This window comes from Lutjanus erythropterus, chromosome 2 (genome assembly GCF_056507025.1).
Source record: "Lutjanus erythropterus isolate fLutEry1 chromosome 2, fLutEry1.hap2, whole genome shotgun sequence".
Taxonomy (NCBI): Eukaryota; Metazoa; Chordata; class Actinopteri; order Lutjaniformes; family Lutjanidae; genus Lutjanus; species Lutjanus erythropterus.
The window spans coordinates 5,436,647-5,454,959 of NC_139318.1; the positions used below are offsets into that span (position 1 = coordinate 5,436,647).

The 18,313-nt window shown below is 37.4% G+C and overlaps 1 protein-coding gene across 2 annotated transcripts in view; it reads left to right on the plus strand.

Moving 5' to 3' along the window:
* The first annotated feature begins 1,110 nt into the window (after positions 1–1,110).
* Positions 1,111–18,313, plus strand: part of phf2 (PHD finger protein 2) — a 58,409-nt gene continuing 41,206 nt past the window's right edge. Inside the window, exon 1 of one of the 2 annotated variants that reach the window (XM_084726818.1) lies at positions 1,111–1,540. In XM_084726818.1, coding sequence (XP_084582944.1) covers positions 1,443–1,540 — 98 coding nt within the window. In that variant the 5' untranslated portion in view covers positions 1,111–1,442. The remainder of the gene's footprint in view (positions 1,541–18,313) is intronic. The other variant, XM_084726811.1, reaches the window with a different exon arrangement.

Here is an 18,313-nt window from a genome sequence, read left to right on the forward strand (position 1 = left end):
ATTTATTATTTGGCACATTTTAAATGTCATTTTTGTGTAATCAAGTAACCAATACATGTCCAAATATATATGAGACAGAAAACTTAGATTTACTACAGTATATCATGATGTTTTCATATTTGACAAAAATGAAAAGATAATCAATATTATATTATGCTTCATAATATAATAGAATTTAATATAATATAATATTCGTTTTTTATTTTAATTTTGCACTTTTAAATGTCATTATTGTGTAATTATATGGTAACACATAAATGTCCAAATTAGACAAAAAGAAAACTTAGATTTGCTTATATCATGATATTTGACAATTTCTAGAAAATAAGTAACATGTTTTGCTTAATAATATAATCTGATTTAATACAATATACATTATCATACTTTTTTATTTATTATTTTGCACTTTTAAATGTCATTATTGTGTAATTAACCAATACATGTCCAAATGTTTTGAAAACTTATATTACCATATTGATATTACATGATATTTTCATACGTGACAAAAATGACAAGAGAATCAATATTATATTATGCTCAATAATATATCTGACATAATATAATACAATATCCTTTATAATACCTTTTATTTTTTCATTTTGCACTTTCAAATGTCATTACTGTGTAATTGTAGAATAAACATAAATGTCCACATAGTAAAAAATGTATTTACCATATCACGATATTTGACAAAAATGTTCTATTATACTTAATGACATAATATAATCTAGTATAATATAATACAATAGATTAGTATTTCCTTTTCATCTATTAATTTGCAGTTAAATGTTTTTTTTTATTTGGTTATCTATTTATCACGTATATTCATTAATTATGTAATAGCTAAAGAATACCCCGCTGATGGCTGAATCATGTGATATTTTTTAAAATTTGCATCGATCTATTATCAATTATCGATGTGCTTGTGATAATAAAAGGCTTTTATTTTGCCTGCATGTGTCGGATGGCGGCTGCTGCATTAAAAAAAAAAACAAAAAAAAAACATCCATATCCTGATCGCTGCAATGTTGTTAGATCAGGACATTCATTCATCTGCTGTGAGCTCCGCTGATTTAAACCAGCTCCCTGACGTAACTTCACCAGTTATTTATTTATTTATTTATTTCGCAACGACATCGAGGCTACATTTTCTTCTGGCTCCTAATATGACCGCCTCGGTGCAGCCGTACAGTCACCAGGGGGCATGCACATAGTAATAATAATAATAATGCATTTGAGGAAAGCCTGCTGCTACGACCAGCCTCCACCGTCTGCAGCACACGGCCGCGGTGTGATGGAGATGTGCGCTTAGCTTCATGTGTCCGGCGGCTCTGCCCCTGGCTTTTTTTCTGGGGAAGATCATATTGGATCATATTGTTTGCAGGACGTTGTTCCTCCTGCAGCCCCCCCAGTCTATCCCGACGTAGTTGTGTGAATTGAACATGGCGACTGTACCAGTATATTGCATCTGCAGATTACCTTACGACGTGACCCAGTTTATGATCGAGTGCGATGCTTGCAAGGACTGGTTCCACGGCAGGTAAGGCCGGATTGTTCACCTTGCTGTGTTTTTGTGGCCGTTTGCATTTGTGGAAAACAAACAAAAATGGCGAGGTCTCGGTGCGTTTGACAGCTTTGTGGCTCTCAGTCGCCCGTCTACATCTGAAGAGAGGCCGCTTGGAGAAGAAGAAGAAGGCGGAGTTAAATATAGCCGACCGGGGTTGTGACATTTTTTCGCGAATAACACTTAACAGAATCCCCTTATAAAAAGTTACGGTGCTTTATAGAGTCATTTCGGTGTGGGCTTCGTCTAATAACTGCACTTAATGGGGATTTAACATCCCCGCAGCGCCTCGAACTGAAGCGTCCCCGCTGTAATGAGCGGGCGGCTGAGGCAGAGGCAGCGGGGGAAGCCTCGGCAGACTCGCCGCTCATTCCTCCCCCCTCTGCCTCTCTTCGTAGCCGACATTTCGCTCATATTATCTATAATGTTGCTACATTAGAACCGTCCTCCCAGCTTTAACCGACTGTTTTCACAGAACACGGCTGGAAATCACGACCCGAGTCGGAGCTCAGCCCCGTACAGCCTTCCTGCCAGGCAGCAGCTATGGCTGACAATAGCCCGTATTACATGCCCTTAAGCTTTAAGCGGGGGAATACAACTACATTTTCAACATTCACACAGCTGCTTTGTCACTACTTTGAGCTAAAGCTAACTGCTGTATTGTTTCGCTGACATTACACGGAGACGTATCGTCTCCGCCGCTCATCACTTTCCCCGCCGTACATAAGCTGTAATGATCCCTCCGCCAAACCCTGTTCTCATCATGTTATATTTCCCTCTTGTCGTCCTAGTTGTTGTTGCACGACTCTGTCCCTGCGCTGTCCTTTGTTTCGGCATGTTTCACGCTGTTCGGCTACACTCTGGGTGTCTTTTAAGGAATAGGACATTTGTTAATCGTGTTTCGTTTGGTGAACAAGCCCTTCAGAGAGCAATGAACAGTATTTACGCGCCTGAACGTTAACCCTTTAATGCTCCCCCTGGCTGCTGCCGCCGCTGCTGCTGCTGCCTGCGCTGTATGAAGCTTTATCACATTATATAGTAGTGGTGAATTAAGTGCTGGGGATAAATAAGCCATGACCTCCAGTCACGCATCAGCATAAGCCAATGGCCAGTATAATGAAAAAAGACCTTTTTCACCTTGAAAAGCATACAATTTTCATATTTAACTACATGCCTTACACCAGATTGCTGCTTACTATGTCACATACATTATACACAGGAGGGAGTTCTGTTTAAGTCCTAAAGGTTTATGTCCTGGTTAAAAAGAGAGAATCTGTATTTTGTGAACAAAAGAAGGTGTGTTGCAGTGTTTTCCTCCTGCTTATAAAAAATACAGTTATCAAGGCTCTTGAGTTTGACCTCCATAAAGGGATAGGTTGGATTATTTAAAGTGGGGTTTTATGAGATACTTACCTATAGTCAGAGCACAGAGAGGTGAAGTCACGGCCCTTATGATGGACCACCATGGAAACATACTTTGGAAAGAAATTTGAACACTAGTCAAGAGTGAGAGACAAATTATTTTTTGGTGTTTTAAAAAATGTAGACCTAATTGTATAAGACAAGAAAGTCACAGTTTGTGGTAGGTTTGTTGTAGTTTAGTTTAATGTTATGTAAAACAGTTCAGTGAACTACATACCTTGTCTCACACAATATATGTCATCAACACGAATATAGCTGTCCCTTCTAGTGTTGTCTTACATTTATCCAGCAACTCCTTGTCCTTTTATCAGCCGGGAGGCAAAAGAATGAGCGAGATCCGTTGTTTGAGAACCACATCCCAGTACGAAAACACACAGGCATCATAGCTTTAGCGGTTAACGGTTTTACAGTTTTAACGGTTAGCGGTTTTGGAGAGAGAAAGTCATGACGTCACTTGCATAACTATTATTAGTCTCTCTAATTGTGTACCTTTATAATTTTATTCTTCAACAGTTTCACAACAAACGGCAACTTTCTTTATTTATAATTTTAGCTTTTAAATTGAAATTCAGTGTAATTCATGGCACAATTCAAATGGGATCAAAAAATAATTAGCTACAGTTGACGGTGGTTGACACGCCTACAGTTTGTAGAAGCAGCAGGAATACCGCTGTAGGAAGTGACACAATGTACTGCTGTGGACAGGGTCAGCAGGAAAACATATTTTAGCCACCTAAAAAAGTCAATATTAGTGTAAGTGTATAGTATATTTAGAATATTCTCAACGTTTTATCTTGCCATCAGGCAGCCTTTTCCTACGGCAAACCATCATTATACAAGTCAAATATCTAGGACTGCACCTGACTAAAGATTTTTCTTGTCAACTAGTAGTTGTTAGTTAAAGCAGATAGTTGAATAGTAGTTGCATGTTTATTAGCTTATTTTTTTAAATTATGTAATTTTTTAAATATATATTTTGTGGCATGAAGCTAGCTTCTTGTTAAATGCCAACAGCAAAAGTGGTAAGCTAATGATTGTAAATGTGTCAGAACAACCATCAACAAGACTGACTTTTTCATTTATTTCAACACAGTATAACCAGGGGTGTAAGACAATACTATATGTTATGTTTTGTGATACTGTATAGTATATCACTATACATGCAAAGGTGCATGGCAGTAGTTCGTGTTGTGTTGTGTTGTCAGTGTTGTTATCTATCTTCACTGTTCTGGTTACATAAAAATGTTAACTTTTTAACTCAGATTTTATGCATATGGCGGTGTCTCCTTTCTACAAGTTTTCCTAAAATTTAATTTAGAAACAGCAATATATTACATTGCATACAGTATCACAATATAGCCCAATATATTGAACCATAACCCTTGTATCATCATAGGTATTGTATTGCCAGATTCTTGCCAATACACAGCCCTAATTGTAAGTCTTGTTTAAAACACAAAAATTAACTAAATTACTTCCATCTTCACAAAGACAAATACTTATCAACATGATGGATGCTGTAGACTTACTAATTAACTTGCTACAAATTTGCTTCTGAGATGCTTCATGCCTCCTGTCTCCACCTGAACACGCTGTGTCTTCATCGTCTCTGGAGTGTGAGTCACTGTACATCATCATGGTCGCTGTCGGCCTCGGAGGCTGTGTCCTATGCCCTCTAGGAAGAGTATCAGGTATTGAAGCCAATTTGACGTAGTGGTCAAACCATTTAATGACAATGTCGTGTGATGCTCTGCGGTCCAAAAAGACTAGTCCCCATAAACGTACATTGTGAACTAAGCAGCTGTAAAACAGTGGCAAAAAATTTTTGAGGATCACAAACCCTGTTAACTCGTTTCAATATCATATCGTCAGGTCCATTAATGTTTGGAAAGTCTAGAAGAGCCGCGTGATAGGCAGCCTCTCTTTTAATGCCATAGGCGATAGATGTGGAAACACATGCAAAAGCTCCGGTATGGAAGTTGGCTTTACGCACCACTGAGCAGCTCTCGTAGGAATGAACGGAGGCCTGCGTCCAACACGATAACCAGTTCTCCTTTATATAGTATGTTCATTCTGTGTCCCAGTCTAGGACCGCTAACTGAGCTAACTAGCTAATGGCAGCTACAGCACAGTTAGCAGCAGTGCACCAGAGACTACAGCGTTAAAAGAGAAAAGGCACATGTCTCAACAATCCCCCAGGCGAGGCACAGCTCCCAGATGGAATTTGAATTTTCTTATATTTGCATTTTTTCCTGCAACTAACTGATAAATAAAGACGTTGCTGCCTATGATTCTTCTCACTGACTCACAGTTTAGTTGACTATGAGGGGGCAGTCCTTAAATATCAGATTCTCCAAACCAACCAAACTCCACTGGCAAAAACAGTAATTTTACCTCACAGTATACCAGAGTTGCTGTTCTACCGCTGCCTCAATCGTTTAGTTTGTTGGTGTTATTATGTAACCTCTGTGTTTTAGAAGATTAGTTTAAAGTCACATGATAGCACCAACAAACTTAATGATCGAAACGGTGGTAGAACTCCCATATTCTGCGAGGTAAAATGACCGTTTCCGTCAAAGAACTCTGGTTGAGCGAGAAAAAGCAGTGTTTGGCTTATATAACAATGGTTTCCCAGTGGAAAAGTCTGTCTGACAGCAAAGTTTAGCAGTGAAATATTCTAAATATAGTGTACACTTAAACTCATTGATTTTTTTAGGTGGCTAAAATACATTTTGCTGCTGACCCTGTCCACAGCAGTACATTGCTTAGCTTCCTTACCAGTACTCCTCTCCGCTTCTCACTTGTGTGTTGACCACCATCTACTGTAGTTACTGCTCTGACTATAATTAGCCTAAATACCTCATACTTCATTTCAGATAATTCAAACTATCCCTTTAAGGGATCCATAAGTTTATTTAAATCAAATTACAATTCTCAAAACCACAAAAAATACTATTTACAGAACCAAGATAGTGTGTCATCAAATTAAACTTTATACCAAAGTAAGCAATGTATAGAGCTGATTAATAAATAGATGATAAAAAAAAACAGCACTATAATAATTGTGTGAATTTAGAGTTATATTTTATGCACCTATGTTATATTATGTTCTAACAGTAATCAGTAATCAGTTTTGAGATGCAGTTATACAGTTATAGTGGATGTTATGGTCTTAATCTTGTGTGTCATGAGCGTAATTATGATACCCAGTGTCTCCATATGGTGCAAAATGAGCAAACTGAAAAGCAGTGAAAGCAATAATTGTATTGTTAATTGTATAGTTGTAATAATACAGTATACTGCAGCTGAGCTCGGATATCTGAACACTGTGTAGTGATGAGCTGGAGATACAGTATATTTGCCTTGGAGGTGGAAAAGGGTGGCACTTTATTGTACACTGTTATCTGACATGTAGTGGCAAGAGGAGGTAATAATTGGTAATTATATTGTCAAGCTATAAAAGAACCATGTGGATAGTTTTTGTGGTGTGGAATTAAGATTACACTAGTTGTAAGAATATGTAATAGTACTAGTAACAGCACAGATATGTAGTATTGAACATGAAATGCTTATTTGGTGTCATAGAGTCGGATAGGACGACTGGTTCAGTATCAGTTTGTCCAGTGCTGGTCTGAGGTGTGTTAAGCTTCACAGAGACACACAGCAGGGGGGGACTCCTGCCCAGCTCCATCAAAACTGAAAAACAACACTTTCCTACAGCTTCTTATCTGTCTTACTTACTACACATCCAGGAGTCATCTTGGTATCGTCCGTGTTTGAGTCACAGCGGTGACAGGGAGAGGGCTTTTGAGATGCTGCTTGCAGTTATTATGACCAGCTGTTGTTGATCAGGAAATAGTTCAAACGCTAACAGCTCCCCAAAACCGCAATGTCTCGTTTTCACTGAACATTTCTGTTTGGTCCCATGTTGACCACATGTGCACAAAAGTCAGCTTTGGAGTTGTTGGATTTCTAAAGTTGCATTAGTCCCTATTTTTTATATGAACATTGTAATAAATGTGGTAAACCCATAGGGAAATATTGCCCAACTCTGCAGCTCCACTGAGCTTTTGGGCCCTTTTAGCTCATTATTTTTGATTGAATGTACCTCCGATTACTTGCAGGGTTCAGTCACACCAATCTCATCAACAATTTGTACAAAAGCAGTAAGAAAAGAAGCTGTTTTAACAGATCAGCTCTGATCAACCTACTATGTGCAGTCAGCGACTAGGCTAGCTGGTGAAGAAAGTCAGACATCTTGCAGTTCAAGAGCTAGCTAGCTTCTCAGGAGTTGGTGGAGACCAAAACAGATCAGCACAGATTGATACCCACTGACTAATTTTCCTGTTGATTTAAGGGAAATGTTAATTTAGACTAGTCAATTAGTCTAATAATAAAACACTCAAGCACAATTTATCAATTGTTATTTAAGACTTTGTCTAAAGAAATATTGCATGATTTAAGAGCTGTTTGAAACATTTAGTCAGATTCTTTAATAACTAGCCTAAATCATATTTTTAATGGTCAATGTGATCATTTTGCGCCCTGCAACCATGTTTTCAAGCTCAATGTGTTTCATTAACTTTCGGAAGTTGAGTGGAAGTATATCTTGCTAAGTCATTTCCATGATAAGCTATATTGTCTTTCCGGACTGAGTGGTATCAGAGGGTTTGTGGGTAAACAATGTTAGGCGAAGTCCCCCCTCTTCCCAGCATGCCCCATGGGATCTTACTTTGAAATATAACATGGGCGGTTCCTGATTGCATACACAAATAATATTTTGTTCCATGGGAATTGTGTATTAATTGCACATATGATGATGATAATGTCAATTTAAAACATAATTTTACAAGATAATTAAGTCACAATTTGATGTCACTCGTCTTGCAAAATATACGTCAGCAACACCAACATTGCTGTCCCTTGTAATGTTATCTTTTATCCAGTGATTCCTGGTCCTTTTATCAGTGAAATAAAAGAACAAGCAAGATCCGTTGCTCATGTGACTACATCCTCAACTACGTATGAAAACACAGGAATCGTAGCTTCAGTGGCTAACATTGCATTCTAACTCAGTCTCATACTTCTGCAGGTTTACAACAAACATTGACTTTCTTGACATGTAAAATTATATTTTAATCTGACAAACATTTTTGAGATATGGCACAATTCAAACAGAATAAAAAATCCGTCTCTCTTGACTACAGTTAATTTCTTTAAATTTTTTTTCTGAAAAAAGGTCCCATGGTGGTCCACCGAAAAGGGAGAGACTTCACCTTACTATTGGTTTGCCGAGTGTGGCTAATGTTAGCACTGCTAACACCAGCAGCCTGCTCTCCTTGCACGTTAACGTCCACGTGACATGCCAGTGCTAAATGTGGTTGTGCATTGCTCTGGTCGAGTGGTTACATGACAGTTTCCTCTGATATAGCCTACCTCTGTCAAACCCTCAACCTTACTGGTTTACAACGTCTGAGCTTTAGCACGGGGAGCTGCTGTCTGCAGGGGCTGCAGCCTCAAGTAGTGTAACATCTTAGATGCATTAGTTAACTGGCATTGTACATTATTAAAGTATCATTATTTAGTGTAACCGACTAGTATTTCTGGTGCCGACTAGCGAGGGTAGCATTGTTTAACTTTGAGTCGACAAATCAAGCACATCCCCTATATTGATATGGGCACACATGCTGACTGATGAGTGAAAAAAATTGCGGTACAGAAATATGTTTGCTGCAACAACAAAATTTTGAAAGGCTGTCACTGTGGCATGGTTACAAAGTCTATTTTGTATTTTACTGTTCTCTAAAGTGTCCCATGGCATACATATCTTGGTCACAATTCTTTGTCAGCAATAACAACTTAATTAGTTAGGACATGTCTTTCAGTTAGTTTTGGGGTTCATTTGCCCCCTAGTGGTGAAAAAGTGATCAATGGAGCCAGCAGTTGGCAGCGTCTAGTCTAAGTCAGCGCTAAACACTTGGCTAACACATCCCAAACATAACTTTGTACTGAACACACTGATTAAGATCGTCTTGTCATCAGTCTCAGCACATGTTATGCTGTTCCTTTGATGTCTGCAGCAGTGACTAAAATACAATGGTGACACATTATAGTGTCAGCGAGCATCAGTGGCCTGAAGCTTCCAACACTGGAAATAATGATTACAAATTTAACCGCATTACAACGTTTCTTGACTGCTTGATATTATAATCTCTGTCTTAGTACCATTGTGAAGTACAGTATTTATGCCATTTTTAAAATTCAGGATTGTTTTTAGTGCTGCCTTGTTTGTTCGTACCACAAAGTCACGTACCATAGATGTGCTCACACTGGTCTACAATTATTTTGCCATGAACATCTTAAATATTAAACCAGCACTTATACACACTGGTTTTCATTACACTACAATTTGATATTATTACTATATTATAACCACAATTGTCTGTTTTCCTTTTAGTATTCAGTATATTAATTGCAAGCAATTACTTGACGATTTCCCAAAATAATTATTTCCTTCTTAGCAAATAATTATTGTTCTGTATTTGATGATTTAAACACCACTGTCACACACCGGACTTTTCAAAGACCACCAATCCACCAAAGATCAGTCTGTCTTTCTTTAAACATCAGTAGTTTTTGTCTGAGAGATAAGCAGTCCCCAGAGTGAAAGCAGGTCTCACCACTCACTTTGAGCTTTGTCTGACTTAAATATCATACCTGCCCTGCAGCAGTTTGCTGTCACTTATCTGTAGAGACAATCAGAGTTTGTTCAGCCTATTAGGTAATGTCACATACCCAAGTGTCTGAAAATATACATGGTTGTAAATAGTAAGTGTGCTTTTAGGTATTTAAAATTATGTAGTATATGCAATATAATGTCACTGCATTTACTTGTCAATGTTTTATTAACTTTAAAACTTTGTTCTGCCCTACCTGCTGTGCTTCTAGTTTATATAAATTAACTTCACTGGAAAAATGTCATTGCAGCTGTAGTTTTTTGAATACTAAAAAATTAATCGTCATTTAACTTTGTTAAAATCGTGATGGCTCAATTTTGAATAACTTTGCTGTAAGACTGGGTGGTAGGACTTAAAAATAATACAGGATTATTAGGCGGTTTCATGATATACAGTCTACGGCTCTATATAGTCGTACACATTTTCTTTAAAATATAATAATGTAAATTGGGGCTGGGTATTGTTATTTTTTTAAATATATTTATTGGGTTTTCAAAATTAACACAACAGACAAATGTAAAAGTCTACATACAAATAAGAAAGCAAAAACAAACAAACAAACAAAAAAATTTTTTTCAAGTACTCAGCAAATATTTTGGTAGGTGACTTTCAAGATATTCAAAACCCCCCTCCACTCATGTTTTAAATGATATAAAAGTATCTGCAAGAAGTAATCAATTGTTTTAAAACATTAAAGTAAGTTTAAACACCTTGTTAAAATGGCTTCCATATAACTGTACACCTTACCTTTATTTAGAAGTAAAGGAATCATAAATATGCAAATAGTCCCCACCCTCTCCACACCCCCCAACCCCTCACCCTACCCCTAAGTAGTCGCACCTGGCTTCTCTTCTGTCTGCTAGCTAATCACAGTAACTAGCTTCATCCTGCCCCCCAACTAATGATATGTATAGCACCACCCCCTCAATTAACAGGATTGGTTCCTTAGGTTTATGACATCATACATCCACTCTGATTGAATCGTTTTTTTTTTTTTAGACTGCCCTAGCTCACTGCACTTTCAAAGCAAGAAATACTCAGATGTGACGTTTACTGCTTATTCCACTCCTGACATGTCTTGTAACACATAAAAAACACCACATGGACGTGTTAACAAGGTTAAAAATTTGAAGTCACCTGCCACCTACCTATGACAAATCTCTGAACTTTAACCTTGTCAGTAAAAGTCAGTTTTTCCCTGGCTAAACAGCTGGGAAGATCTCAATATTCTTGACCAAATACCTCACTGTTGATATTGTGACAATATTGTAGGGATGATGATGCTTTTACAAAATATTTACACAATGAGATGTTTGATAAATAGCCATCAGGAATATGGATTTAATGACTAAGAGGGTAAAGACAAATAATAGAACAGCTACAACAATTTGGTAAGTTCAGACACTGACATCACTTTATTGTAATGCAGCCTTTAAAACCAGTAAGCAACACTTTTGTCACTTCACCATGTAACAATATCCAAAGTCTAAGATGATATCTAGTCTCATATCACTATACTGGTATTAGGTGGCTGTGGCTTAGTGGTATAGTGTGTTGTCCACTAATCTGAAGTGTGTGGGTGAATGTGATGTGTCTTGTACGTCACTTTTAGCGTTTGGAAGACTAGAAAGGTGCTATATAAATTCAATTCTATGTTCATACAATATTGATATATTGCCCAGCCCTGATTTGCTGTACTGGATTGTAGAATATGAATAGTAAACCCAGGGAAGGTCTTAGGCTCTCTGTAATATCTTGCATCGGCTAACATGTTAGCAGAGTTGAGTTCTTATTAGGGCTGCAGCTAACAATTATTTTCATCATCGGTTAATCTGACAATTATTTTCTCAATTAATCGATTATTAATTGATAGTCGTTTGGTCTGTAGAATGTAAGAAAATGGTGTTAACTGTTGATCAGTGTTTTCCAAAGCCCAAGATGACGTCCTCAAATGTCTTGTTTTATCCAAAACACAAAGATATTCAGTTTACTGTCCGACAGAACTAAAGAAATCATAAAGTATTAACATTTGAGAAACTAAAATCAGAGAATTTGTACATTTATTATTAAAATATGACTAGAAACGATTAATCTGAGCAAGATTATCATCCCGTTGAAATCATGACTCTGACCACCAGAGAAATGAAATTTCAATATTCACATTTCATTTATCTCTGTTTTGGTCTTCTGTCCAAGCTTGTCCAGGTATGTTTACATCTTGACATGACATCTTCTTTGTCAAAATGGATTCATTACTGCCCCCTGTGGTTGATCAAGGAAAACTCTTACTGTGACCACGGTTGGCTCTGGCGATTACGTAGAACCTCAGCTGCAGTTGGTGTTTTCCCACACTGCCACAGGGGGAAGCCCTTTCTGACCACACTTGGTTGTGGGCGCAGGGTACGAAATTAGCAGCAGCTACCAGCCAACTGCTGGTAAAATATGCGAGCGGATGGTAGAGTTGCTTCACTCACCAGCAAAAGAAACAAAAAAACAAAAGAGAAACACAATGGTGAATATTCACTAACCATTTGGCTGGTGACTGAAAGAAGTGGTCTCAGTCCGAATCAAACTGAACCATGGTTAAGTTCATTTCTAGTAACATTTTTATTGGATGGTTGTACTTTTGGACCAATCACAGGAAGTTCTGGCAGGCTTCAGAACCAGACAAAGGAAAAACAAAACAAAATGAACTGCAGTAGCACATAGGGAGAGGAGGAGGAGAACGAATGTTTAATTCACATTTGGTTTGGCGACTTTTAGAGGAGTCAACTGGAAAAAATTCACAAAAATTCTGGCTTTTTTTCAAAGAGGATGAGGGAGAGGAGTTGAACTGACACCAACCAATCAGTTACAAGTAAGTGAAGCTCACATAGGTGCTGACAACAGGATGTACGTATAGTATATAGATGTAGGTACAGGATGTAGTATACCAAAAGTAACCGTAGCAAATGTATACTGTAGAAGAAAACCATGAACCTTGGCTCACACCTGGGTTCAGACTTTCTGCTGTGAAAGTACCTGAGACTTCAGTACAGCTCTTGCAGCACAGAACAGAAGAGCTGATCACTAAACAGTCAGTTAATGCAGAAAGAATAGAGGAGGAGTGGAACCTTCAACCAGCGTTAACCGACTCCACAAGAGGTACAAAACTACTGAAAGATGAACGTATGAATTTTGCACTTTCTTTTTAGTTACTTGCACCACCATCTAATGAACCAATCAGTCCACCATGATTTCAACACAGCTCTGTTTTGGTCAGTTAACATCGCTGTTTGGTCTTGGTGAAGACTCCCTAACAGCATTAATGGGACAGTTCACCTCCAAAATCTTACCTGTGGTGCTGGTTATCCTTCTAGATTTTTTTGGTGTAAGTTGCAGAGTTTTGGAGAGCTGAAGAAATGTCTGCCTTCTCTCCAATATAATGGGACTAAATGTCACTCGGTTTCTGGTGCTCAAATTGCCAAAAAATACAATTGAAAAACTAATAACCTGGTTGACCAACAATCCAGACACCTTGTTATGAGCAGTTTCATGAAGGAAGTACTTTTTCTCTGCAGTAGAATCTACTGGAACTTTCTTTCTAACAGAAAGAAAACAGAAAGTAGTTCCTACATGAAACTGCTCACAACACGGTCTGTGGATTGAGTAATCGGGTCATGATTTCTGGAAAGAGACTGTGGTTTTAAAGTTTTCAGACTAAATGCATAAATAGCACTACAGGCCAGGGGGAAACTCTGTATTTTTGATTTTGGGGAACTGTCCCTTAAAACACATCTTCAGGATTAACACATTTTAAAAACATAAAAAAAATCTTTCTTCCAGATTGACCTATGGTAACAACACATAATGCTTTTCAATCTATTAATATAAATCAATAAATGTTAAAATAATTATTCAAAAGACAAGCTGTGATGCCAGGGACTGGCCAACATAAATATCTGTTAAAGACACATTGCGTTGCATTAAATTTAAGGTTCAGTGTTAACATCTTTACAGATTTTTGCTGGTGATTACTCACATTTTTAAAAATGAGCTGCAGTGGATGCTGCTGTGAGAAGTTACAACTTTAAAAAAAAAAAGAAAAAAATCACCAATAAATTCACAGATATTGTTTTTAGAAAAACCCCGAAACTAAATTAATGAACCCTAATGACATCATCATCAGTTCTGTAATCCTCAGCAGTCAATATCATGAAGCGCTGGTACTGTAAACATGACCTCCTATAGAAGCAGGCTGGTGTCAGATCTGCCTTCAGGCAAAGAGAAAACAGGATCTTGACTTTTCTCTTCTGACGGTCAGTGGACACACTGTTGAGGATGATGTAACACTGCTGATTTATGACTGGACTCCATGTGCATCCATGTATAAACACAAAAATGGAGATGCGTGTCAATTTTATCTTAGTTATAATTTGTTGGATCGTATCAGAGATTATCATCTTTGATCATCTTTGTACCTTTGGCCTCGTCCTCGAGGAACCGTCCCCTCTGAAAAAAGCTTCTTACTGCTCAGTCCTCCTGTTTCTCTCCTGTTGTAATGTAATGTGTTCAGTGTAGCTGAAGATCTGCCTTTTCTCCCACTGTTCCACTCTCCCACTGTCAGTTTTCTACTTCACTGCAGTCTGTGACTCACCTCTGTGGACCATCTTGGCGATTGATACAAAGACAGGCGCTCGAGATACTCGCATACATATTTTAAACACTAATTCTATCTGTTTTTCTAGTTTGTCAAAAGCACTTATGAATCTGTCTTGACTTGACTTTAAGTCCACAAAGCCTGACTGTCAGTGGATTAGCTCCTGGCTTTCTTTCACCACACTGACATCACACCGTTTTGGGTCTGGCTGTTTTTCAGCTACTGTGTTAATGGTCACGGCTGAGCGGTTGAGACATCTGTCTGAGATTTCTCTTACCACACCAATACAACGCAGGTAAATCAAAGGCCACTGGTTTTTCTCACATTTAATGTGGCGATGTGTAAGATATGGCCAGAATTTTATCTTAAAACCTTTGAAAAATATACATTATCAACAGGATCTGAACTGTTTTGACTCTATGTTAAAGGCATCTAGTGTTACAGAGATATCTACTGAAGTTAGCATGCTAACCAGCTAGCCCCAGCCCATCCTGTTTCCTAATATCATGTTGTACCTCGACAGGTATTAGTCTTGAGACTTGACTCTTGTGACATCGTTTTGTCAGCAGAGCCAATTATTGAAACAGGAAACTTCAAAATGAAAAAAAGAAAAAAAAACACAATTATAACTAGTTAAAAGTATCAGTTAAAGAAAATGCCCATAATTTGCAATGCTTCTTTTAATTTAAAGCACTTCTGCTTTTATTCTTTAATTAAATAAAATAAAAGTGGCAGTCTTGACCTAAACATTAATTGTCTTTGGCAAGGAATGCTTTAATTAGGTATGTACAAACTGCAAAAAATTATGTACAGTATGTGCAAATTGGAAAACAAAAGCAATACAGAAGTCACTAGTTGTATTTTTATAAAATTACGTAAAAATAATAAAATAGAATAATTAGCCTTGTAATATTATGGAGTATCACAAAATTTTATATATTTGCTACATCTCTATTAGAAAAATACAACTGCGCACCATCATCAGAAAAAAAATTAAAACCCACCAAAAAAGTCTCAGTTAGTCTTTCCACTGTTCAACAATCACTAACTCTGGACTGGTTGAAATAGTTCCTTAATCTACTGTGTTAGATGTGAAAATACTCGCTCCCCGCCACCTCTCTGATGACCGACCTCCCCTCTCGGTCCTCCATGCTTCATACCTCTCCTGTCCTGTCTCCTCTGTACTAATCCCTGTCCTCAAACTGGCAACACTTGGTCTCAGAGGCGGTATTCTGTTCCGTTGCCGTTGTGTAAACACCAACGAAAGCTATAATTAGTTAGATCACCATTGTGAGGAAGCTACTGAACTTCAATTCTTTCATGGCACCGACCAAATTGCTTCAGTTCTATCCAGTATTGAAAATTACTTTGACATTCAAAACCGAATTTCAATACCTAAGGAGTTTTGTGAGTTATGCAGGTTGCATAACATGTTCAGAGTAAAAAAAAAGTGACTAACTGTACTGTAATGTGGAATTTTTAAATTTTATATATTTCTTTATTTTTTCTGTTAAAATGTATTTGGTCTTGAAGAAAGTATTGTATCAGTACTGGTATTGAAAATCTTTTCCCAGCCCCAATGGGAGTTGAATCCTCATAATGTTTTAATTTTATCAGCTGTGAGCATCCATTTAATTTAATTTCACACGCTGGTATGAAGTGTAAACACATTGCACACACAAAGTGTTTATACACACAGAACTATGTAGTGTGCGCAGTCAATGTCGTCATTGTGTTCATGACAGTGTAATTATAGTGACCACGCTGTCCACAGATATGTGGTTGTAGCGTGTGAGTAATGAAAGTCTCCCAAATCCAAAACACTTTCTTTCACGTTTTTACTTCTCAGACGTTAATTGATGGTCTTGCTCTCTCTGCTCACTCCCTGTTGGTATCAGGTGGACTCTTTGCTTAATTTAACTTCAAAAACGTGGGATTAAATGAAATTTTATTATTTATTGTCCTAATTGCTTTAATCTACAGATAGATAGATAGATCTCTGTTGCTTTGTTCCACCACCCCCCCTATTACTTCAGTTGATCGGTTTCAGTTGATCAACATCATCCATTACTAGGAAAATATTGAAAATATCGAGTATCACAATACTGTGTTTTGTGATACTGTACTGATTCTAAATCATGTAGATGCCTGGCAGTAGTTAATTTTGTGCTGTGTTTAAACCCACAACCACTAAATAGCAGCGTTCTTATGAAGCTGTTCTGACTGCATTCAAAACTTTTTAAGTGACAAATGAGACATGTTATGCATATAAAAGTGTGCAGTTTTTATTATGAGTTTTCCTAAAATCAGATTAAAAGAATAGCAATATATCACCTTGCTTTTAGTGATATATTGAATTGTAACCCCTGTATCATGATACGTATCGTACTGCCAATTCTTGCCAATACATAGCCCTATCATTACTGTATGCTTCCTCATATTTCCACTTGTTTGTTGTGAACTTAAAAACAGTATTTATTTTTTTTACCCGCCTCTTCCTCGTCCATCCGACTCTTGTATGGATCAAGCTAAAAAATTCATCGATCCTACCCATGTCTTTTTCTCAGAATCCTCCCTCCCTGCTTGGTGAACACTAATGTCTTTCAAATTCCTTGCTTAATCTGAGCCATTGTTACGTATATATATGTATATTTCGCTAACACAAAAAGGACAGGAAAGTTCCTGTTTTGAATGGATAACAGTGAGTCTGATCCATCTGAGAAGTAATGTGAGGAGGCATTTCAGATTTGACAACATAGATTGAAAAATTGTGAATTATGGTTATACTGTTTGTCAGCTTGCTCCTGCCCACAGGGCTTTATGATTGTCCTGAACACGTGTCCTGAACGGACGCGGTAGGAGGACACGTTCCACACACGCGCAGTAGGCCGCATGGGTGAGTCTGTGGACAAGTCTGTGCAGTAACAACAAAGTGCTGGTACACTAATGTAACAATACATTGAATATTGCAGTACTGCAATAATAAAATGCCTCAATACTGTACCAGACTGTGACAATACATACCGTGACATTACACTGGTTAATTATTTTATTATATTATTTTATTTTACTTCATACAACTGCTGCTACTGACTGTTGCATAGTTTTTTGTTTTGCACTTGTACATGTATAATTCAAACATTCATCGCCAAAGACAGTTAATGCCAGGGTTTAAGCACATGCTTAGGTCATGGCTGGCTACTTTCATTTTTATTTCATTAAAGAAAGAAAGCAGAAGTTATAAGGAAAAACAAATTTTACACAAACAAAAAATGTACACATCCAAATATTTTTTTTTTTCAGTACATTTTTTTCAAGTCGGCCTTGTTCTTTTTTTTATATATATCGCGATATATATGGTATCATGGGCTTTTTATCGTGGTAGTATCGTACCTTGAGTTTTTATTATCGTTACATCCCTAAGGTATGCGGATGTCCACACAGAACCTTTGCGTACACCCTCTGATGAAGACATTTACATCACATGGACACAGAAAGTGTAATACCGTCTTTAATGTAAAGCTAGCTTGATTATTGAAGTGAGTCAGCGGAGACACCATTAGACAGTTATTGGCAAGAACCTGGCGCTATGATACGAATCACGATACAGGGGTTACAATTCAATATATCGTGATATATTGCGATACTTTAAGCAAGGTGATATATTGCTTTTTTAAAATCAGATTTTAGGAAAACCACCACACCACCATATGCAAAAAATCTGATTTAAGAAAGAAGTTTACTTCCACTTTATGGAATCAGAACAGTGAAGATCAAGAACAAAACTGCCATCTAGCAGTCGGGGGTTTACACACAACGCAAAATTAACAGCTGCCAAGAAAATTGCATCTATCATGATACAGCTTTAAGAAACAATACAGTATCACAAAATTTAATATTGCGATACTCAATGGTATCAATATTTTTTTACACCCCTGTTAGACATCAGCA